The sequence below is a fragment of the Manihot esculenta genome, chromosome 16, assembly GCF_001659605.2.
Source record: "Manihot esculenta cultivar AM560-2 chromosome 16, M.esculenta_v8, whole genome shotgun sequence".
Taxonomy (NCBI): domain Eukaryota; kingdom Viridiplantae; phylum Streptophyta; class Magnoliopsida; order Malpighiales; family Euphorbiaceae; genus Manihot; species Manihot esculenta.
The window spans coordinates 14,201,997-14,227,768 of record NC_035176.2 but is presented as its reverse complement, the minus strand read 5'-3'; the positions used below and the strand labels follow the sequence as shown (position 1 = coordinate 14,227,768).

At 35.7% G+C, this 25,772-nt stretch overlaps 1 protein-coding gene across 1 annotated transcript; it reads left to right on the top strand.

Moving 5' to 3' along the window:
• Positions 1–2,173: 2,173 nt before the first annotated feature.
• Positions 2,174–13,640, top strand: LOC110603930 (E3 ubiquitin-protein ligase RGLG4). Its single transcript, XM_021741935.2, has 11 exons — positions 2,174–2,766; positions 5,487–5,571; positions 5,716–5,856; positions 5,974–6,087; positions 11,189–11,286; positions 11,368–11,447; positions 11,653–11,758; positions 11,846–11,973; positions 12,364–12,490; positions 13,070–13,126; positions 13,205–13,640. Exons 1-11 carry the CDS (start codon positions 2,503–2,505, stop codon positions 13,286–13,288), a joined length of 1,284 nt encoding a protein of 427 aa, XP_021597627.1. The 5' UTR covers positions 2,174–2,502; the 3' UTR covers positions 13,289–13,640.
• Positions 13,641–25,772: the final 12,132 nt, after the last annotated feature.

Here is a 25,772-nt window from a genome sequence, read left to right as displayed (position 1 = left end):
GGGGTACAGAGTACAGAGTACAGAGTATTGAGTACAGAGTATAGAGTACAGAGATAGTGCATGCACAGGTTAAGCCTTGGTATAGAGAAAAGAGTTTTTATTTTCACAGAAAAATGTATGATCATGTATGAGTTTTACAGGTACACAGAGAGTATAGCAGGCTTGCTACGGGTTCTGGCGGCCTTAAGCCGACCTGAATCCTAGCGCCGGTGACGGTCCATTTTGGGGTCGTTACAATTAGGTGAAACTTTAGTTTATTTATGGATTGTGAGATCTGAACATATATTGTTTATCTTTTATTTATCAATATTTATGCAATTTCATGCTTAATTTCATTATTGCTTTGTTATTTATATCAATAGGGCCCATTGATTCTTGATTTCAAAGTGATAATTTGTTAGTTTGGATAATTTGAAGTCCGTAATTGCTTGAATTATTCAAACACAAGTAACTCTTGGTGTAAAAACCAAGGAGATTGCATAATCTAGCAAGATCACCACACGTTTGGGTAGCTAGAATTAGGTCTCTCTATTTCTTAATGGAATTGACAGTTGTATGATGCTAAAAGCCCCAAGGACGTTCTTTGACAACTTGTTGATTAGTGATTAATTAGAGAACGTTTCCTAGTTAATCTATGCTTAAAGAGGGATATGGTGGTGAGAAGCGTCTTCCACCTCCATAACTAATTTATTGAGTCAAATAAAAGAACCTATGTATTAATGACCAATCCCAACAATTGAAGTGGATCTAATTCTTCAACTAGACTTTTCTCATTATTGAATTCTCTTTACTTTCTTATTTGCTTTACTTTATTGCTTTTAAATCTAGTTTATCAATCTCAAAACCCCACTTTTATTTTATTTTCAGTTTATTTACTTGGTCTTAATAAGAAAAAAAAGGTGAGTATCAATTCCCTATGGATTTAATCCTTTTACCACTATCTACAGTTGTAAAATTGTGGATAACCAAAAATGTTATTTTTGACCAGCTTCAACAACCGCACAATGCCGCGGAGTTGATTTAACTAATTTATTTTCTTTCATGACTAGGGCTGGATGCAAAGAAACTCTACTCTATGATCCAGAAATTAAGCGTACAACAAAACAACTAAGGAAGCAAGCCAATCCGAGGAGCCAATCCGAGGAGCCAAGCCTTAAGACCATCCACATCAATAGCTGCTGTCCAAACAGCACCTGCTGAAGCTGCTGTTGTCCAAGAGACAACACATACTGAAACTGCCACAATTGCATCATAAATTGTTGAACTAGCTGAACCAACAACACCCATTGCAGAAACAGAACTAGCACCTGCTGAAACAGAATACAGCCTTGCTCTTGCTAAGGACAACTTTTTACAAGCGGAATGTGTGTTTATAGATAACCAGTTTTTATTTTATGCTTTAAATTCCAATTGTTTAGATAATTCTCACTTTGGCCTTTTTGTTTAGGATTGTAAAGATATTCTAGTTTATAAGACCAATATTTCAGAGTTTTAAATTAGAAGTTAGGGGAATAGGGGCTCTCATTCGTCAGCGAGAGCCTCTATCCTTCATCGTCGTTATTAGGGGTGAGCATTCGGTCGGTTCGATTTAAAATCAAATCGAATTGAACTGAGTAAATCGAAAATTAAAATTTTGATATTTATAAAAATCAAACCGAATCAATTTTGATTAGAAATTAAATCAAATCAAATCAGTCTGATTCAGTTTGATTTAATCCATTTAGATTTTTAATAAATTTTTATTTTTTATCTTTTATTTTTAATATTTTAAAATTTAATTGAAATATTTTAACTTTAATATGATTTAATATCTTTATATTATTAAAAATAATATACTATCAGTAATCGATTTGATTTAATTTTTTAATTTTTTTGAATAAAATCAAATCATACTAAAATAATTGAAAATTTTTAAATTAAAAATCAAATCAAAATAAATAAAAAATTAAATTAAATTTTAAATTAATTTAATTAAATAAATTTTTTCGTTTGAATTGAATATGGTATACTATCATGGTTACTAATTTTAAATTGATATTTCTCATTGTTTTTTAAATTATTATTTCTCGAGATAATAACATTTATTTTTTTCTATTAAAAAATATAAATTAATGTTAATATTTGATATTTTTGTCTAGATTAAGGGTTTATTTGAATTGGGGTTTTTTTTTGTTCGCTCAGTCACTGTTTCGCTGCTCAAGCATAAAGCTTTATTCTTACCTTATTAACCTTGCAATCCCATTCTCTACGCAATCTCCTTTTCATTATCCTTAACTTGTTTCAGAAGCGCTTTGCCTATACGTTCAGTATATTAGTCTACTTACCAGTTTTTGCTGTTCTTTCTCTTCTGAGCCCACGACACAGAGCATCAATTGCATCTCCCCGATATTTTTAATACTTTATATAGCAAGTTCCAGTTCTTTCCAGTCTCCTTCCTCCTCGAATCAACTCTCTATATTTTCCCTCACCCAGCCCCTAATTTACTGAACAAGTAAGGATGATATGGGTGGCTTAGTTTCACATCATAACCCTAAGAAAGATGGTGATGCCCATGGTAGAAGTATTAGCAGCAGAAACGACAGCGTAGGCCATAATAAAAGAACACCTTCGTCTTCTTCATCTTCATACTTCCCAAACATGTCTGGACAACCATCACTCGGTCATTCCAGCGGTAGTAGCCAATCAACGGGTTCCGCTCTTCAAAAGAAGCTATCAATCAAGAAGAAATATGCTTTTATACCAGATAATTTTTCATCCTTGGAACAGGTTTGTGATTCTGCTCTTCTTATTCTGGCATTTCAGTACTTTCAATTTGCGCTTCATTTTTTCTTTTCCTATTTGTGAATAAAGAATATTTAGTTTTTATAATTAAAAAATTATTTAATAAAAAAACATTGAATCATAATGCTAAATAAATAGTCTCTCTGAAAAAGAAAATTATGTAAAAAAAGAGATGGAGCACCAATCTTTAAAAAGAAAAGAGTACAAACACCAGAGTGATTTTTTCAAAAAATTAATATTTAATTTTTATAATATAAAAAAATTTATTAATGGATGACTTAATTTTAAAATATATATTAAATATTTTTAATATTTTAAAATATTTAATAATTAATTATTTTATTAATTTTAACTATTAAATATTTTATTATTTATAAAATTTATTAATTATTTATCAAATTTTTAAAAATTTATTAATTAATTTTTTTATAATATTTTATAATTAAAATTAATAAAAAAAATAATTAATAAATTTTTAAAATATTAAAAACGTTTTAATATATTTTTTAAAATTAAAAAATTTTTTATATTATAAAATTAAATAATAATTTTTTTAGAAAAAAAAATTATTTTTATGATGGAGTGGACTGGGCGCTCCCTATGGCATTGAGTGGACGCGTTTTTTTCCTACGTCAACGCGGTTGTTGCAGTACTTTCTTTAATGGTCACGTGCTTCGGCACTAGGATATTATTAGATTTAGAATACGTGGGTGGATCCACTGGGACCATCACTTCGGATATGGATGAATTTTTTCAGAACCTCTTTAAGTCCTCAACGTTTACTTTGTCATGTGGAATAGAAAAAGCAAGGACAAAGTGGTTCAATTTAAAATTAAATTAATCTGAGATCCGTTTTATTTTCTGCGAAAATTATTTTTTATAAAAATTATTTTATAATAAAATAATTTATTTTTTAATATTTAAATTTAATTTAAAAAATAAAATATATTAATAAATTTATATAAATTTTAATAAAAATTTTAAAGCATGCAAAACCACTCACTGTTTTTAAAAAAAGAAAGTTTTTTTTAAATGATTTAATTTTTTTAAATAAAATATTTTTTGCTAATTAATTGTTTTAGAGCTTCAAATGCTATAAAATATAAAAAAAAATTTATTAAAAAAATTTTTTTCATACGATAAACGGAATTTAAGTAAATTGAAAGTAGAAATTATTTTAAAATTAAAAAATAAAATCAATTTAGTTGTTGTTCTGAAATTTAATAAAATTTATAATTTAATTTTTAATTTTTAATAGTTTTTTTATTTATTTTTTAGTGATATAAAATATTATTTATTTTTTATAATATAATAATATATAAATTAATTATAATAATTTTATTTTATTTTATTTTAAAATATTTTTTATTTAATAAAATTTAATATATTTAAAATGTGTATAATTAAAAAATTAATAAAAAATTATTTTTTTAATGTATGTGAAAAAACAAAGTGACTAAAACTTATATAACGTGGTAGTAATAAATAATTAAATTTTTAAATTTTTTATTTATTAATCAACACTAAATTAAAATAATTAATAAAAATTAATTAAATTAATACTTTATTTATTTATAGAAAATAATTTCTATTTAAAAAATATTTATTGTAAAAAATATATTTTATAAAAAATATTTTTAATAGGATAATTTATTTTTTATTATTTAATTTTAATTTAAAAAATAAAATAAAATAATAAATTTATATTTAGAGTTTATAATAAAATGCTCATGAAAAATAACTCCTCTTTACATCAAAATTACTTAATTAGCTCTTGAAATTTTTTTTTCATTTTTTTAAATTATTTTAATTTTAAATTTATTTTTCTATTTTTAATTAATAATTATTCTTTATAAAATTATTTTAATTTAATATTGATTATTAATACTTAATATATTTAGAAGTTTTAATAAGTATTTTAAGGTATAAAAATGACTTCTTTTTTCTTTAAAATTATTTTTTTTATTAAATAAATATTTTATTGTTGATTATATTTGTTGAGTGATCCAAATATCAAAAAATACAGAAAATATAAAAATATTTTTAATAAAACGAATGGAGGCTAAATATTCGCTTGATTTCATTTTGATAAAAATAAAAGATAAAATCAAAGGATGTATACCCTTCTACCAGAGAAGTGAGTTATTGCTTTTGCAAATCTGTTGCTAAAATAATAATATGAATAGTAAATTTAATGCACCTTTTGCTCTGTTGCATTCTAGATCTGAATGAACGTCAATGTGTGAGATTTTAAAAAATCTACTAATTAGTTTTTTCGTTAGTTTTAATCGTTAAATATTTTATTATTTAGTTTCATTATTTTAAAAAATTTATTAATTGGTCCTCAAATTTTTAAAAAATCTACTAATTAGTTTTTTGATATTATTAATACTTTAGACTTGTTTTTTCCGATACTTAATAGCTAAAATTAACGAAGATATTAATCAATTAGACTTTTTAAAATGTCAGTCATATTTTAATGTATTTTTCAAAATTAAGAGATCAACTAGTAAATTTTTTTAATACTATAGAGACTAAATAATAATTTTTCGATATATGAAGACTTGAACCAACAATCTAAACAAATAATTGTATAAAATTTAGTTAATAAAATAATTACGTGCAAAGCACGGTCTTACTCCACATTTTAGAAATTCATTTATGTTAAATTTAAAAAATTTAAAATGGAAATTTCTCTTTTGTAGGTTACAAAGTCCTTGAGAGAAGCTGGCTTGGAATCATCAAATCTCATTGTGGGCATTGATTTCACTAAAAGCAATGAATGGACAGGTATCTGAAAATTTAGGCATATCACTGATTTCAGCTGCAAATAATATTTATAGCTACCAAAAAAAAAAGCTACTAAATCGTTAATTATCCAATATCTCTTCCATGTTGTAGCCACTAGCCAATGCAGTGATTTTATCTTTACAGGGAAAATTTCTTTCAATAATCGTAGCCTGCACGCAATTGGCAATACACCTAATCCATATGAGAAGGCCATCTCAATTATTGGAAAGACTTTGGCTCCCTTTGATGATGATAACTTGATTCCCTGTTTCGGCTTTGGTGATGGTATTTCTAGTTTTCTAGTCAACTGAAGTGGATATGTGGATTTTGTTACCCTTTGCTTGTCATCCTTTATTTTTATTACATTTCTCTCATATATCCTACCAATTCTTTCCTTTACAGCCACCACTCATGATCAAGAAGTATTTAACTTTCACAGTGATCATTCTCCTTGCCACGGTTTTGAAGAAGTTTTAGCCTGCTACAAAAAGATTGCTCCCAACTTGCGACTTTCAGGTTGGTTTCTTGTTCCCTTAGATATTTGCTGGTCCTTTTGGCAATTGTTAGTAAATGTAGGATGAATACTAAAAATGCACATACTGCATAGTTCGATTACACATCTTACCCATTAGACTCCCAAGAAAATAGGAGGGATGACCACGAACCCAGAAATATGTTTGACTTTTTTAAGGATTATAACACACTCTAGTTGGTTGTGCTTTTTGATCACATACTTTTAGGATACAATAATATAGGAATGAATGCTATACTTGGTTTTTGATGAAAATAAACGAAATGATAGATGCTATATAAGTCTTATCCTTTAAATAGGAAGTAAACGAAAGGATAAATCTCTCGCATCTCTCTATGTCTTGGATAGTATTGTCTTTTGACAGTTAACTTTTAATCTTGCTGTTATCATTATTATTATTTTTTAACTGTTTGTCATTGTAAAAAGGTAATTTTTGTTATGTATTACAATAGAAATTACAATATATTTATACATGAGAGACCGTATTTAGAAGGAAAGAAAATCAAGCCTATGATCATGCAATCCCTAAGATTAAACTAACACATCTATCAATATTTACTTCCTGTAACCTATAACACCCCCTTTAAGTTAGAGCATAGATGTTAATCATGCTCAACTTGTTACATATATAATCAACTCGAGTCCCATTTAGAGGCTTAGTGAAGATATCTCCTAGCTGTTTTCCAGTTCGGATATGTCCTGTTGAGATTATTTTTTGTTGGACCTTCTTGCGAACAAAGTGACAGTCAATGTCGATGTGTTTAGTCCTCTTATGAAATACTAGATTGGAAGTAATGTGGATAGCTGCTTGATTATCATGCCACAACTTAGCAGGCAGTGAATTTGTGAATCCAACCTCTTCCAACAGTTGACGCACTCACAAGACTTCACATATGGCTTGTGCCATGGCTTGATATTCAGATTCAGCACTAGAACGAGAGACCACATTTTGCTTCTTACTTTTCTATGAGACTAGGTTACCTCCCACAAAAACACAATATCCAGTAGTTGACCTCCTATCAACCTTTGAGACTTCCCAATCAGCATCAGAAAAGCATTCAATATTTGAGTGTCCATGGTTACCATAGAAGAGGTCTCGTCCTGAGTCCCCTTTCAAGTAGCAAAGGATCCGTCCTAGAGCATCCCACTGAGCAACTGTAAGAGAGGACATAAACTGACTTACCACACTCACTGAATATGCAATATCAGGATGAGTCATCGTCAAATAATTCAGCTTGCCAACTAATCTTCTATACATTTCAGGATCTACAAATGGCTCACTGTCTTCTGTCGTAAGTTGAAGGTTAGGGGTCATTAGAGCACTACAAGGTTTAGCACCCAATTTTCCTGTTTCTGCCAACAAATCAAGAACATATTTTCTTTGAGATGAGAAGATGCCTTTCTTACACAGCGTAACTTCAATGCCCAAAAAATATTTCAAGGAGCCAAAATTCTTTGAATAAAACTGTGTTTTATAGAAGTTCTTTTAGGGATGTGATGCCAGCAACGTCACTTCCTGTGATAATGATATTATCTACATATACTACAAGCAGAATTACTCCACTATCAGAATTTCTATAAAATACTGAGTGATCACACTTACTCATCATCATTCCAAACGGTTGGACCACCTGACTAAACCTGCCAAACCACGCCCGAGGACTCTGTTTCAAGTCATAGAGGGATTTTTGAAATCTACAAACTTTGTCTAACTTCCTTTGAGCAACAAAATTAGGTGGTTACTCAATATAAACCTCCTCCTGAAAATCACTATGAAGAAAAATATTTTTAATATCTAGTAGATGCAAAGGCTAATCATGTGTAGTTGCCAAGGAAATAAACAGTCGAACAGATGCGAGCTTGACAACTGGAGAGAATGTATCGGAATAGTCAACTCCATAAGTTTGAACATAACCTTCACCACTAAACGGGTCTTGAGGCGAGCAACAGATTCATCAGGGTTTACTTTCACTGCAAACACCCATTTACACCCAATAGTTTGCTTTATTAGGGGCAAAGACATCAACTCCTAAGTGCCATTAGCATCTAGGGCCATCATTTTCTCTTCCATTGCAGCACGGCAACCAAGATGGGATAAAGTCTCAATAACAGTTTTGGAGACTGAAATAGAATCTAAAGTAGTGAAAAAACAACGAGAAGAAGAGGATAATTGACTATAAGAGACAAAAGACGAAATAGGATGAGTGCAAGTAAGTTTACCTTTGCGAATAGCAATGGAAAAATCCAAATCAGACGGTGAAGGATCAGTGGAAGTAGGATCTGTCGATGAAAAAGCGGGTAGCAGAGCGGAGTCATAGTCCTCTAAGTGTCTAGAGTAAACATGAAAGATGGGAGGGCGACCTGGCACATGAGCGGAAAGTGCAGGAATGGTCTGAGGAGACAGAGAGCGAATAGTGTATAACAAGAGGTCATCTTCCTCCCCTTGGGTGTCATAAACAGATGATGATGGAAAAAACGGAGTGGACTCAGAAAATGTTACATTAGCAGACACAAGGTACCGATTAAGATTAGGAGATAAACAACGATACCCTTTTTGACATCGAGAGTAGCCAATATGTTATAAGGGATATCACCATAAAGGACGGAGGAGGGCATGCGATTGATAGAAAAACAAGCAGCGGATACAGCATCAGCCCAAAAGCATTTAGGTACTTTCATTCGGAATAAGAGGGCTCTGACTACTTCAACAAGATGTCAATTTTTTTTTGGTAACTCCATTCTGTGAAGAAGTGTCAACACAGAAAGACTGATGAAAAATCCATTTTTGTAATAAATAAGATTGGAATTCTCCAGAAAGATACTCTTTAGCATTATCACTTTGCAATATTCGAATATAAATATTGAATTGAGTTTGGATTTCAGCATAAAAGGCACAAAAGATAGAGAATAAGTTTGAACGACTCTTCATTAAAAATAACCAAATAGTGCGAGAGAAATTATCATCAAAAGTAAGAAATTATCATCAAAAGTAACAAAGTATTTAAAGCCAGACTTAGACACAATAGGACAAGGACCTCAAACATCGGAATGTACTAACTCAAAGGGGGACGAAGCTCGTTTATTGAGTCGAGAAACTGTAGGTAAATGGTGATATTTGGCAAATTGACAAAACTCGCAATCTAAAACAGATAAAGAGCGAAACTGTGGATATAACTTCTTCAAAGCCGAGAAAGAAGGATGCCCCAAACGACAATGAACATCAAAAGATGTTAAACGCGTGGAATATGCAAGAGATCTAGGTAGTTGCTGATCCAAGACGTAAAGACCCTCTGACTCACGCCCTCTACCAATAATTTGCTTCGTCGAAAGATTCTGAAAAACACAATAATCAGGAAAGAATGAGATACAACGATTTAGTGAATGAGGGAGTTTACTAACGGAGAGCAAATTAAAGGCGAACTTAGGAAGACATAATACAGAGGATACAGAAAGGGAAGGGGTTAAGTTGATATGTCTAGAACCTATGACAGAAGATTTAGTGCCATCAACAAGAGTAGCATAAAAAGACGATGCATGAGACTTAAGATTGGACAAAAGAGTAGAATTACTTGACATATGATCGGTAGTATCAGAATCAATAACCCATTTGGAGGATGAAGACACAAGACATGCAGTAGAGTTACCTAACTCGGCAATTGCAGTGATAGAGGAGTTAGAGGATTTCAGAGATGCCTGGTATTGAGTGAATTATGTATACTCATCTGTAGATATCAAAATTCCTTGATCAGAAGAGGCCTCAACTGCTATATGCGCCATTTGTGAGCGCTGATTCTTATTCTGAAGTTTCTGGCATGTCTTTTTTGTATGTCCAAGTTCACGGCAGTTATAACAAATGATTCCACCAGAGTCAGAAGTAGGAACTGTTTCCCCAAGATGCTGAGATCCTCTACCACTATTAAAATCTCCCCTGTGCCCACCTCTGTTATGTTGTCTACTATTATCATTGCGACTAGTAAGAGCACTACGGGTATGTGAAGGACTTGGAGACTCCGTACGCAACATCCTAGTGAACACATCATGTAACGATGATATTTCAGAATCAGAAAAGATATGAGATTTAGCTGTCTCAAATTTTGGAGGGAGACCTGCAAGAAAGCTCATAATAACCATTATTGTGCTAAAAGGCATCAAAACATTAAGTTCCTCGTACACTCTTTTAAAATCCATAAAATAGGAGGTCAGAGTTCTATTATTATTCTCAGCTTGATAAAACGTCTTACACACATCATAAATACGAGAAATATTCTCTTTGCCGGAATATAAAAATTCTATCAAAGGGGCTGCAAGGCTACTCCGGCGTCCTCCCTAAGTGGGTGGTCAAAAACAAATATTATCTTAGATGGATAACCCAAAACAATAGGAGTCTTAAGTCTCCAAAAAAAATAAAAAAAATAAAACTTGTCGGGAGAGAAAAAAAAAATAAATCTCTAAGAATGGCTCTGATACCATGTAGAAAGGTAATCTGTGTTATGTATTATAATAGAGATTACAACATATTTATACATGAGAGACCGTATCTAGAAAGGAAAAAAATCAAGTTTATGATCATGCAATCCCACCCTAAAATTAAGCAACTAACGCATCTATCGATATTTAGTTCCTATATTAACATGTTTACTTCCTATATTAACATGTTTACTTCCTATAACCTATAACAGTCATATTATGCTTCAGTGATTAATCTATTAAAAAATTATTAAATAAAAAGTTATTGATTTTTTTTTTAAATAATTGAATTGAAGTATTATGTAATAAAAATATAAATTATTAAAAATTCTTTTTAGTACTCATGCATATTATAAATCTCCCACATCTCTCTGTCTTAAAAAGTAATTATTAGTTATTATCTATCTTTCCTAGTCGTATTATCCTAACCCATTTTCTCTTTAACCATATGTAAGATTCTTTTGTTACAAGTATAATTATAATTTTCCTACGTAGTTATAGATGCAAACCCAACTGAGAAAATAATAATAAATCGGTAATTAGAAGCACTTTTTAAACATTGTATATATAATATTTTGCTTACTTCACAAATTCTCAGATAAATGTAATTGTGTTAAGGGCCAACTTCTTATGCACCGGTGATTGAGGCTGCAATGGACATTGTGGAAAGAAGCGGAGGTCAATACCATGTATTGGTTATCATAGCAGATGGCCAGGTTTGAATCCAAAGCTTGCTCACTTAGTCACTTGCTCTCTCTTCTTACTGTCTCTCACGATGATCTTTTCTCATTGTCAAGGTTACTAGAAGTGTCAATACAGCTGACGGGGAGCTAAGCCCACAGGAAGAGAAAACAATTAAGTCAATTGTGGATGCAAGGTTCAGCCTTGTACATACATGCATTTTGTCTTAAACCTTCAATTTAATTTTAGGAATAGACAACTTAGCTGCACAACATAGCTTCAAATAGTTGAAATGCAACATTTAGGGTTTCTTGCTTAAGGTTCTAAGAATGAAAATATTCTCACTGAACTTACATAATCTAGGTTCTAATATAAGTTTTGCAACTTTTAATTCCATGTAGTTCATACCCACTGTCAATAATTCTTGTTGGGGTTGGTGATGGACCTTGGGATGACATGAAGAAATTTGATGACAGAATCCCAGCACGTGAATTTGACAATTTTCAGGTAATTGCTTTTTTTTTTTTTTAAAAAAAAAAATTTTGATTCTACTTATATTGGCCTTTATTAACATGTTTTCCGTATTATGTATAGTTTGTTAACTTCACGGCAATTATGTCTAAAAATACAACCACCTCTGAAAAAGAAACAGAGTTTGCTCTTGCTGCACTAATGGAGATCCCCTCCCAGTTCAAAGCAGCTCATGAATTTGGTATAATTGGGTAGGATTGCTAAACTTCCTTGTATCATACAGCATTGCAGTTATTTGTTGGGAACTCAGATTTTGTTTTTGGAAAATGATTCATATAACAAGCCTCGGCTTATTCAGGATTAGGCTAACTTGTGTTGAGTTTGACGATAGTTGAGATATGCTTTCAGCAATTAATCTATGAATGTTTTAGTTGAGCCTGAGCCTGAGCGTAAGCCTGAGCCTGAGGATATGAATGTGCTTATAGTTATGAGGCAGATTTGTGCTCTATTGCAATGAGATAAAATTAATAGGACTTCCATTTCATTTCCATGCTTCTTAAATCTATGTTGATTGCTTAATTGTACCTGTCTCATTTAATTTTAAATGCTCTTTCATTTATGCTAATAGCATTCATTTGCAGCCATACTACTGGAAGAGCAAAGAAAATAGTACCACGCCCTCCGCCAGTTCCTTACGTTCATCGTCCACTGCCGCCAGACCATCAATCTAGCAATGCATCTTCCACCACCCTAGATGAGAGAACCCAGGTTTGTTTTGACTTGATCTTTCTGCGCTTTGTGTCCAAACAACTCCACATGTTGGCCTTCTTTCAGGGGATGGTAGGATCTATGTTACTTGCATCAAATATGGATATAAGAAATGGGTGCATATCACGATATTTGATTTGTCAACTTTCTATTATGAATATAAATTTAGATACGAGCACTTGGATACGTTATATTATATAAAAAGGGCTATAATAAAAGAATATAAAATTATACAATAATAATTATAGTCTAATAGATGATAAATACAACTAAATACATCATTTAAAATACAAACAAATAACTATTTTTATTTAAATATGTGCTCTTAATCTTGAAAGAAAAGAATTTTTCATTAATTACATATAAATATGTCACTTAAGTGTTAAGTGCATAAATATGTATCGGACACATATTTTTTATTGTATTTCATAAAATATTATCTTGCACGAGTACGGCATGGCAAATGAAGAGTGAGAGTATGAGAGCGTTTGATAATTAATTTTTGGTATAGGGTAAGTGAAGTACATCAATTATGTCCACGTTTGAGAACAAACATTTTCCTCTATAATTTAAATGCAGGCCTGCCCCATTTGCCTGACTAATGCCAAGGACTTGGCCTTCGGCTGCGGACACATGGTACGTAATTTGCACTCTTAGCACTTATGGCCTTGATTCTCTTGCTAGTTGCCTTGATACAAAGTAACATGATTGCAGACTTGTAGAGAATGCGGATCAAGGGTGTCTAGTTGTCCCATATGCCGCCAGCCGATTACTAACCGTCTTAGGCTGTTTGCTTGAATGAATTTCGCACAAGGGATGTTAAACATTAGCGTTGCTTGATGACTGCATCAGAACAACTGTATCTTAAACTTGGAAACGTCTAGAATACTGCTTCCTCACTCACAAGAAAGCGGGTCTCCGTGTTTATGTGAGGTGAATGTACACACCTAATGCACTGAATAATCTATCCTTAAAACTGAAGATATTCCTAGGCTTTTCCTTCCCTCCCTCTGTGCAGGTGTGGAGACACGTTAACTGTTTATATTCCATTTCCAGCCGTGAATGTTGCTTTGTAAATTGCATGCTCAGCTCAATTTGTGCATCTGGAAAGTTACTCAATGCAAGTGTTTGCTTTTCGATTGCTTTTAAATTATTTTTATATTTTGAAAGATTATTGGTGTTTAGATTTTAGTTCCTTCAACTTAAAACACACACATGTGTATAACAAAACATAATAATTTTGCAGGAATTTAATTCATTATTGGCATTTAGGGTTAAAAATCCAAACACTTAAATTTAAAATTCAACTATTCATTATTTTATTTTGATAATATAACTAAATATTTAGTATTTTATATGCATATTTTTAAAATTATACTATAAAATTTTATTGATGACAAATTTTAATTCCCTATAATTTTACTTCAAAGTGTTAATATATAAAATTTTTGATAATAATTAACGTGTATATATATATATATATATATCATTTAATTTTAAATTTTGAATTACATAGATTAGTTAAATTATTTTGTGTTGTTTTTAAGTTAATTTTTATATACCCAAAATAGGATAAGTATAATAAATAAGGGTAAAAATATAGTTTAGTCTCTGAAATATGATGAATTTTCCTCTTTAATCTCCATATTTTTAAAATTCACCTTGTTGAGTTCTTAATATTTGAATAAATCTATGCATTAGTTCGTATCATTAGACTTGCCGTTAAAATTACTGCTAATTAAGTAAAATGATTAAAATATCTTTTATTATAATTTAGTTCTTTAGTTTATTTTTTTTACAATTTACTTTAATACTTTTTCAAACTGTTTCTCCCATATCCATCAAACTCCTCCTGAACACTTTATCTGGCAACTCTTCTCTTCGCTTTTCCTTGAGGGATCCATGGCAACCTCGGACCAAAGCTCAACTTCTCCTTTACTACAAAAGACTCGATTCCCATGAGCTTCAATCTTGCACCTAATGCGACGTTTAGCATTTTCCTCTTATCGCCCAATCAAATCCAAGGATTGCTAAATCACCTAACCCTCTTTTATAATTCTCAAATTACATTTCCAAACCTTAAGTTTCGTTAAAATCTGTGGTAAGCCTACTATATATCCTGGTACATATGATATAATTCTAACATGATTTTAAATATATATAAAAAATATTATCATGAATTAAATTTAGTATGTGCATAAAAGCATAACGGTAAAATATAAATCTATACTAGGAGCCCTCATTAAATACTCGTGTATAGTCATCATTACGTATCATAGAGTTTGATATTAAACACAATAAAAAAGTTTTAAACTTTTACGTAACTAAGAGATCACAAATATAAAAGGGATTGCACACTAGAAACGTGGGCATAGCACAATTCTAATCTAACTATCAAGTTTACATGTCTACTAATTTAATATATATAAACTTAACTATACTATGAAGCCTGTAACTAATTCGTATCCTACAAACCTGAGGTTACGAGAGAGGGATAAACTACGATAGCCTAGTGAGTAAAAAATAACATAAAATAATTCAGTATAACAAATGTTCATATGTATGCATCATAACATAAACAAACCACAACAAGACAAACTTGTCAATAATAGCCCTCCATAAATCCATTAGTGCTGATCCACAATGGGTATTCGTCAGGACTTTCTCTTAAACATAATATATCTATAGTGTCAAGGTGTAGAATGGACACACATAATACCAGGAGCGTAGAATGGGTCTTAATATGAACTTCTATATTCATCATACATGCATATCGTATCATGAGTACTAGTGGGTCATCCAATATCATCTACAATAACAATTAAATGTGCAATGTAACATATTCTTGAATCTAGTGTAAAACAACTTAGGATCATTACATGACATTTATGATACATGAGTATATTTACTATTATTTGATTCAATTTAAACAAAATTTTGTTTAGTTCTACAAACTTTTTGTAGGCACTCCCTAAGGTAGAAGAAGTTACCTCACTGTTTGCCTCTATGATCTCTCAAGTCTGATCCTATATAGGTAGACTTAAATGATGGATCAAACATAACTTTTATATTGCTTAAAACTATCCCAAGAAACCTCTAAAAGCATACAAGAAAACACATAGAAAAAGGACTAAAAATGGTTGAACAAGGGACTTTCGATGGTAGGTTCGGCAGTTTAAAGTTCCCTTACAGATCCGAAAGTCCAATCATTAGAGGCATGTTAGGTAGCCAAAAGTGGTTGCCTTCAAATGCAGGTTCGACAATTGAACCTGGGTTTTGATAGAATGCCAAACCCGATTTTGCATAAGATTGGTGACTCGCGGTTGTCGAAACCGGTCAAAAATAACCTTTCCGGTTATCAATAATCTTACAACTGTAGATAGTGGTGAAAGGATCGAATCCACAGGGACTTGAATACTTACCTATTTTCCTTATCAAGACCAAGAAAATAAACTGAAATAAAAATAAACTGAAAGCGAAATAAACTGAAAGCGAAATAAACTGAAAGAGAAATAAACTGAAACGAGATGAAACTGAAACGAAATAAAACTGAAACCAAATATAAACTAAAAGAGGAATAAACTGAAACGAGATAAAACTGAAACGAGATAAAACTGAAAGCAAAAATAAACTGAAAGAGAAATAAACTGAAACGAGATAAAACTGAAAGCAAAAATAAACTGAAAGATAAATAAACTGAAACGAGATAAAAATGAAACCAAATAACTGAAAGTAAAATGGGGGGGGGGGTTTAAATTGATTCAGCTAAACTAATAATGAAAGCAATAAAGTAAATGGATAATAAAATAAAAGGGAAAATAATAATGAGAAGGTTCTAGTTGAAGAATTGGATCCACTTCAGTTGTTGGGATTGATCATTGACACTTAGTTTTTTTTTATTGATTCAATAGATTAGTTATGGAGATGGAAAACACTTCTTACCACCATTATCTCTCCTTATGATTAAACCAATTAGGGAACGTCCTCTAATTAATTACTAATTAACAAATTGCCAAGGAACGTCCTTGGGCCTTAAGCATCAAAACAATTGTTAATTGCATGAAGAGATAGAGAGATCTAATCCTAGTTACCCAAACGTATGGTGACAACACTAGATCATGCAACTTTCTTAGTTTTTACACCAAGTGTTCTTAGAATTTTAAGTTTATGGTAGATTTTGGAGTCTTAAATATCTTGAATATTATAGATATTACACTTACACTTTATGGATATTTATGAATAGATGTAATAAGATACACAATGATTTTTATTATGACTCCATTATTTATTATGAATAATATATTTATTAGAAGTAATATTTATTTCTCTTTGACTCCATTATTTATTATGAATAACATATTTATTAGAAGTAATATTTATTTCTCACTAACTTAAAACTTGTGTTCAGCAGCTATTGTCACGACCCAACCTTATAGGTTAGATTCAACACTAACACTTCTACCAGTACAAGATTCCCAAAACTTATAGTAAGTCTATTATCCCTTGAACTAAAATTTAGCTCAATATAAATAGTAATATAAAACCACTTAACGGAGTCCAACTAAAACTATAAAATTGTTTAATAACAACAATTATAGTAAGTCTATTATCCCTTGAACTAAAATTTAGCTCAATATAAATATTAAATATAAATAGTAATATAAAACCACTTACAGAGTCCAACTAAAACTATAAAATTGTTTAATAACAACAATTCTACAGTAATATAAAACCACTTATGGAGTCTAACTAAAACTATAAAATTGTTTAATAACAACAATTCAATAGTATTACAGTGGAGAACTAAGAGTAAATTAGATAATTAAATTATTTAACAAGATAATCTAATACCATGCGAAGAAAAAAAATTATAGGCCAATACTTTGAAATAAAACTACTCCTATGGATCCATGAAAAGTGTTTGAATAGGAATTGGTGCTACATGAGACTCGTCTAAAGCAGGTAATGAGCTGTCACCGCAGGACAAGTCCACATGGCAGGGACCTGATAAGTGGGTAACACGGTCCCACTTGAAAAAAGGAAGACTCGGACACTATAACACCATGTTCATCACTAAGACTCGCCCTCCCCTGGATAAGGCGAGCCTCGGCACAAAGTAACCGTTATCAAGTACAGTCCAGTATATCCCTGTTATTCTTATAATTGCGGGATCACTGACCTATCTGCTAATGATATCCCTTATCGGGCAGCTGGCTGTATCATTATCGGATTATCAAAAAATGCTACATTTATCTTCATCTTCTTACAATATAAAAGGAAAAGGATCACAGAGGCAAATGTACGTTATTCTCTCACACTACTCTTGAGTTCTAAACATTATACTCGCCTTTCTCTTCAACTTATTGACTTGAGCATCAGAGTGGCTATCGTGGGCACTGATAGCGGTTGTCGAAGCCGTAAAAAATAAACCTATTAAACAATCAACAATAAACTTGTAGATAGTGGCAATAGGGTCGAACCACAGGGAATTGACACCAATGATTTTCCTAATAATGACTAGGTCAAGTAAATAACAAGTAATTAAAAGAGGGGGGTTTTGATTTGATGATTAAAATTAAATAGCAAAAGAAAGCAATAATTTAAATAGATGAGAATTTCAATGAGAAAGAGATTCTAGCTGAAGTGTGAGTCTAATTCAGTTTGTTCAGAATTGATCATTGATTATTAAAGACTCCTATTTGATTTCAATAAATCAGTTTTGGTTGTGGAAGACGCTTCTCACAATCCAAATTCTTCCTTAGTTCTAGTTTGATTAGGAAACGTTCGCTAATCAAACACTAATCAACAAGTTGCCAAGGAACGTCCTTGGGGCATTGTAGTATCGAACAACTGTTGACAGCATTAAGACTTAGAAAAACCCAATTCTATCCTTGCCAACCGCGTGGTCAAGTTTAGATTATGCAACTTGATTAAATGTGTATTTGAACAACCTAAGCAATTACGGACCTAAATCATTCAAACAATATTACTTAAGCAATTTAAAAGCAATGGGCCCTTATTGATTCTAAAAGCAAAGTAATAATTATGGAAAAGATCAGTTTGCATAAATATTGAAACAAACAAGAGTTCAACAATGGAGTATTAAACCTCCCAATTCATCACAAATCTGAATATTCTCAACTTCAACTAGAAAAGGAAGGAAATTAGCCACTCATGGTGGACAAAATACACAAAGAAAAGATGAAAAGAAGAAAAGAGAATTTTTGCAGAGTTTCTGGTGCTGAGAGATGATGCTGAGTTGCTGACCAGATGATGCCTTTGCTGGTTTGGAGGCTCTCCTTTTATAGCTGAAGAATTCTATCTATCTAGGGTTTTGAAATCCCTTTTTGATTTGGTGTTTGACTCCTCTTTTGATGTTGAATTTAATTGCAATTGGAATTCCTTGGATGAGAAGCTCTTTCGTGGCTCTTGGTTTTATGTTGGTAGTGATTGGGTTGGATTTGGACATCTGAAAATTCGGATTTCTGTTTTCTGCCCAATTTCCTGCTCTGCTGTCAGTTTCTGCTGTCAAAGTGATTTGCCCGGTGATTTGATCAGTTTCTTCAAGTGATTGGGGAAATCACTGACCCAATCACTTTTCTGTGAGTCAGTCCAGTTTTCTGCTCTCTGTCTTCTGCGAGTTGTAACGACCCGAAAATCGGACCGCTACCGGCGCTAGGATCCGGGTCGACTTAAGGCCGCCGGGACCCGTAGCAAGCCTAACATAAAACCTGTAAACCTGTATAATCCCATACATGATCAACAACATGCATAAAAATTAAAACTTTTCTTTACATACTCATCAACCAAACTCAACCTGTGCATAAACATTAACATAACATGGATCCCTCTGGGGGATCTCATCTGTGCCCTCAAAGGGTAACATAACCTGTGTTGAGCTGGTTTACATAAACATCATCAAAATCTCTAAGATCATGTATAAAAGGGATACAACATTCTATGGTCAAGCACATACTAACATCCATAAAACTCGTTACATAACTATACTGTACTTTTACATTACAATTTGATCATGTCCATTTCTATCTATTACATAAGCATGACTTCTTCACTCTATTCGAACTCCCGCACTATATCCTGTACCTGTAAGCCTGGGGGAAAAGGGAGAGGGGTGAGCTAAAAGCCCAGTGAGTAGAGCTAGTAAAAACACATTAACACTATGCTCAAATGAAATGCATCATAACACAGACAATTCACATAAGGGTTGGGTGAATTTGTCACCAATTAGTCCAAGCTAACATAGTGCCAGGCCGTAGCATGGGGTCCTGGTCTTCCTGTCATACATACATTACTTACCATTTTCCCAGGGCCTCCTCTAGGCTCCTGGTCTTCGAGTCCACAATCGTGCCAGGCCGTAGAATGGGGTCCTGGTCTTTCATTTCCGTGCCAGGCCGTAGAATGGGGTCCTGGTCTTCCTGTCATGGACTAATTGGGTCATCCAACATTCACCCACATCAACAATAAATGATGCAATGCGGCATATTCGTGAAACTAATGCAATCATCCTATTTCATAATCATGATGCATGAAACATGATAAAACATTTAATTTAAAAGAGTAAGTTTAGTTCCACTCACCTCTGGCTGACTCTGACAACACCTAAGCAGCTGAACTCACTGCTGGGGTCCTCGGTTCCTCGGGTCCGAACCTACACAGGTGGACTCAAATGAGGGACCAAACATACGTAATTACAACTCTAATATACTCCCCAAAAACCCCCTAAAACATCCTGAAAATATCACATGAAAACATGCAAGAAACGGCTGAACAGGGCACTTTCGGCGGCAGGTTCGGCGGCCGAAAGTCCCTCCAGAGCCGAAAGCCAGGCAGGTTCGGCGGCACCTTCGGCGGCCGAAACTCCCCGACAGAGACGAAACTCATGCATGTTCGGGGGCACCTTCGGCGGCCGAAACTGCCCGACAGAGCCGAAACTCCTCTTTCGGGGGCAAGCTTCGGCAGCCGAATGCTGCCTCCACAAGGGGGTTCGGCGGCCGAAAGTTCCTTCGGCTGCCGAACCTGGTTTCTGCCAAAGGGCAGAAACTTGGTTCAAACATGCACATTTGCCTCCCATATCATCAATCATGCATAAATCTTACTCTACAACATGCATACTCATACCACAAGCTCCTAGGGGTCTCAAACTACCTTAAACCCCATCTACAACACATCCAACACATACACATTAACCACATTGTTCAAAAACACATATATCAACTCATAACTCAACATATAACCTAACATGCATTTCTACCCATAGATCTTGCATAAAACTTACTTAAAACACACAAGGAGCTTAAGATCGGCCCTTACCTCTTGAAGATCGAGAGGAAGACGACCTAAACTTGGAGATCCACGGAAATGAGCTCCTGAGTTCCCAAAGCTCCAAAACTTGTTTCAAAAGCTTAAATCTTCACAACCAAGTGAAAACAAGTAAAAATCTCGAAAGATTTAGAGGAAGAACATCAAAAATGGGTGAGAGACGGCGGAAAGCTCACCTTGGCCGAAATGGGGAGAAAAAGCTCGCCCATTTTCGGCTAAGGGACCCTTTTATAGTGGCTGGCCAGACCACGTTCGGGGGCCGAATGTGCCTCCGCAACCATGCAAATGTTCGGCGGCCGAACATGAGGTTCGGCGGCCGAACCTTGACTTCCCTCACTCATGCTTTCGGGGGCCTAACGTGCCTCCAAAAAAGCATGCATGTTCGGCGGCCGAACTTGACTTTCGGCGGCCGAACCTGGGTTTTTCCTCCAAGGACTTTTCATGTAAAAACTCATTTAATTTCATACTTAAAATCATAAAACACCTTAAAATATTTTTTATAAAACATGATTCTACCCTTCTAGAGGTCTCCGACATCCGAGATTCCACCGGACGGTAGGAATTCCGATACCGGAGTCTAGCCGGGTATTACATTCTCCCCCCCTTAAGAACATTCGTCCCCGAATGTTCCTCAACTAGTACATGCATAGCAATCAACATAACATACATACATAAACACATAAAGATCTAACCTTAAAAGAGATGAGGGTACTGCTGGAGCATAGACTCCCGTGTCTCCCAGGTACACTCCTCAATATTGTGGTGGTTCCAAAGGACTTTCACCATCGGGATTTCCTTGTTCCTCAGCTTCCTGATCTGGGTGTCTAGGATCCGTACTGGCTGCTCAACATAGGTGAGATCCTCTTGGATCTCCACATCAGGCTCACTAAGAACCTTGCCCGGATCTGACACGAACTTTCTCAACATAGAAACATGGAAAACCGGATGGATTCTCTCCATTGAAGCAGGTAAATCCAGCTTGTACGATACATTCCCAATCTTTTGCAAGATTTCGAAGGGTCCGATGTATCGTGGGGCTAGTTTACCTTTCTTCCCAAAGCGAACCACTCCTTTCATTGGAGACACCTTAAGCAATACCAGATCCCCCTCCTGAAACTCTACTAATCTTCTGCGGATGTCTGCATAACTCTTCTGTCTGCTTGCAGCTGTCTTGATTCTTTCTCTGATCATGGGCACCACCCTGCTGGTGATCTCTACTAGCTCGGGTCCTGCTAAGGACCTCTCTCCTACCTCTTCCCAGCAAACAGGTGATCTGCACTTCCTTCCATATAAAGCTTCATATGGAGCCATCCCGATGCTAGCATGATGGCTGTTATTGTAGGCGAACTCCACCAAAGGTAGATGCTGCCTCCAAGAACCGCCAAAGTCCAGCACACACATTCTCAGCATATCTTCTATGGTCTGGATGGTCCTCTCTGACTGTCCGTCTGTCTGTGGATGGAAGGCAGTACTGAAATCCAACCTGGTACCCATGGCATCCTGCAGACTCCGCCAAAACCTGGAGGTGAACTGGGGCCCTCTATCTGACACTATGGAAACAGGAACCCCATGCAGTCTGACTATCTCATCTACGTACACCTGCGCCAACTTGTCCACAGAATAGCCACTCCTGACAGGGATGAAGTGAGCAGATTTGGTGAGTCTGTCCACAATCACCCATATGGAGTCCAATCTGTTGGACGTCGCCGGTAACCCCACTACGAAGTCCATAGCTATATTCTCCCATTTCCACTTTGGGATAGGTAGCGGGTTAAGCATTCCAGCCGGCTTCTGATGTTCCAGCTTCACCCTCTGACAAACTTCGCAGGCTGACACAAACTGTGTCACTTCTCTCTTCATAGCTGGCCACCAATAAACTCTCTTCAGATCTTGATACATCTTGGTGGCTCCGGGGTGAATGCTGTATCTTGCATTATGAGCCTCTCTCATAATGTCTCCTTTTAGCCCTATGTCATCTGGTACACACAATCGACTCCCATAGCGGAGGATCCCTTTGTTGTCGAATCTGAACTCGCTGTCTTTGCCCGACTGAACAGTCCTGGCAATCTTTACTAACTCTGGGTCCTCATGCTGTTTCTGAGCCACCTGCTCCAGAAACACGGGTGTCACTTTCATCTGAGCAACCAAGGCACCTGTACCAGACAACTCCAACTGTAGACCTTCCTCAATGAGCTTGTAAAACTCCTTCACCACCGGTCTCCTCTCTGCCGTGATGTGGGATAGACTGCCTAGTGACTTCCGGCTTAGGGCGTCTGCCACGACATTCGCCTTACCCGGATGATACTGAATCTTGCAATCATAGTCACTCAGCAACTCTACCCATCTCCTCTGTCTCAGATTCAAATCTCTTTGACTCAGGATGTACTGTAGGCTTTTATGATCTGTGAAGATCTCACATTTTACCCCATAGAGGTAATGCCTCCACATCTTGAGTGCAAAGATTACTGCTGCCATCTCTAGGTCATGTGTGGGGTAATTCAACTCATGCTTCTTCAGCTGCCTAGAAGCATAAGCAATCACCTTCTCATTCTGCATAAGCACACAACCCAGTCCCACACGGGACGCATCACAAAAGACCGTAAAGTCCTCACCACTAGATGGCAGAGCTAAAACTGGTGCTGAAGTCAACCTCTTCTTGAGCTCTTCAAAACTCTCCTCGCACTGGTCGGTCCACAGAAACTTTTGATTCTTCCTGGTTAGTCTGGTCAGAGGAGCTGCTATCTTTGAGAAGTCCTGTACGAACCTCCTGTAGTAACCTGCCAAACCCAAGAAACTCCTGATCTCTGTCACCGAAGTGGGTCTAGGCCAGTTAGCCACAGTCTCTGTCTTCTTGGGATCTACCTCAATACCATTCTCTGACACTACATGCCCCAAGAACGAAATGCTCCTCAGCCAGAACTCACATTTAGAGAACTTGGCATACAAGCCATGTTCCCTCAAGGTCTGTAGTACCAATCGCAGATGATGGGCATGCTCCTCTGCATTCCTGGAATACACCAAGATATCATCTATGAAGACAATAACGAAGTGATCCAGGTACTGGCTAAACACTCTATTCATGAGATCCATGAATGCTGCAGGGGCGTTAGTTAACCCGAACGGCATCACAAGGAACTCAAAATGCCCATATCTGGTCCTGAAAGCTGTCTTTGGTACGTCCTCTTCCCTGATCCTCAACTGATGGTACCCCGATCTCAAATCTATTTTGGAGAAACAACCCGCTCCTGCTAGCTAGTCAAATAGATCGTCGATCCTTGGCAATGGGTACTTGTTCTTGGTAGTGACTTTGTTCAACTGCCTGTAGTCGATACAAAGTCTAAGGGACCCATCCTTCTTTCTCACAAACAAAACTGGAGCACCCCAGGGTGAGGTACTCGGTCGGATGAAGCCCTTGTCTACCAGCTCCTGCAACTGCTCTTTCAACTCTTTCAATTCTGCTGGCGCCATCCTGTAGGGAGGGATAGAGATCGGTCGGGTTCCAGGCATCAGTTCAATCTCGAACTCTATCTCCCTAGCAGGTGGTAAACCTGGCAGTTCGTCCGGGAACACATCTAAGAACTCTCTAACCACTGGCACCGAGGCGGGCTCTCTAACCTGACTATTAAGCTCTCTCACATGAGCCAAATACCCCTGACATCCCCTCCTAAGCAACCTACGAGCCTGAAGAGCTGAGATCATACCTCTAGGTGTACCCCTCCTGTCTCCTCTGAAGACAACCTCTGATCCATCCTGACCTCTGAACCTGACTACCTTGTCCCTGCAGTCCAAGGTAGCACCATGGGTAGATAACCAGTCCATCCCTAGAATGACGTCAAAATCTGTCAAATCTAGAACCACAAGGTCGGCGGACATGCATCTCCCCTCAACAAAAACTGGACTACACTGACAGACTGACTCTGCCACTGATGGATCACACTTGGGTCCACTGACCCAGAGAGGACACTCTAACCCAGAGATCATCAACCCCAACCTCTGGACGGCTCTCGGAGCAATAAATGAATGAGATGCACCAGGGTCCATCAATGCATATACATCCGAACATCCAATGATGAGATTACCTGCCACCACGGTGTTGGATGCGTCTGCCTCCTGCTGTGTCATTGTGAAGATCCGTGCTGGGGCTGACGGACCCTCACCTCTGAAACCCGCTGAAGAAGAGGCTGCTCCTCTCCCTCTGCCTCTGCCACTGGCCTGAGTCATGGCTGGAGCTGCTGGCTGTGCTACACTGCCTGAAGCTGCCTGCTGGGACTGAGCCATCGGGGCCGCTCTTGGACAATCTCGAGCCATATGCCCTTCCTGACCACATCTAAAACAAGTGTTCGTCCCAAACCGACATACTCCCCTGTGTGGTTTACCACACCTTGCACAAACTGCATTGTCCGCACCAGAGCTTGAGCCACTCCCAAATCCCAGACTGGACTTGACTTTACTCCAGAACTTATTCTTCTTACCCTTGGGCTTACCCCATCTTTTACTGCCTGAAGCTGCTGCACTCAAGGTAGAGGGATCTAACCTTCCCCCTCCAGGAGTTTTAGAACCCGAAGCTTGTGCCACTGTCTGCTTAACTGTCCCCTGAACGATGGCACTAGCCTCCATTCTCCTAGCCATGTCTACTATGGCGTGAAAACTCTCTCTATCTGCTGACTGTACCAAGGAGGAATACCTGGGATGGAGCTTCATGATATACCTCCTCGACTTCTTCTGGTCTGTGCTAAGGTCTTGCCCTGCAAATGGCAGCAACTCCATAAACCTGTCAGTATATTCGTCTACACTCATGTCATCCGTCTGCCTCAACTGTTCAAACTCTATCATCTTTAGCTCCCTTGAACTATCGGGAAAAGCCCATCCTGCAAACTCGTTTGCAAACTCTTCCCAAGTCATGCTGTCCACTCTCGGGTTCTCATAATTCTTGAACCACTCC

Coding starts and splice junctions, on each gene's coding strand:
- LOC110603930 (XM_021741935.2), top strand. CDS start 2,503: ATGGGTGGCTTAGTTTCACATCATAACCCTAAGAAAGATGGTGATGCC. Junction 11,974..12,363: donor CATGAATTTGGTATAATTGG/GTAGGATTGCTA, acceptor ATTCATTTGCAG/CCATACTACTGGAAGAGCAA. Junction 12,491..13,069: donor CCCTAGATGAGAGAACCCAG/GTTTGTTTTGAC, acceptor ATTTAAATGCAG/GCCTGCCCCATTTGCCTGAC.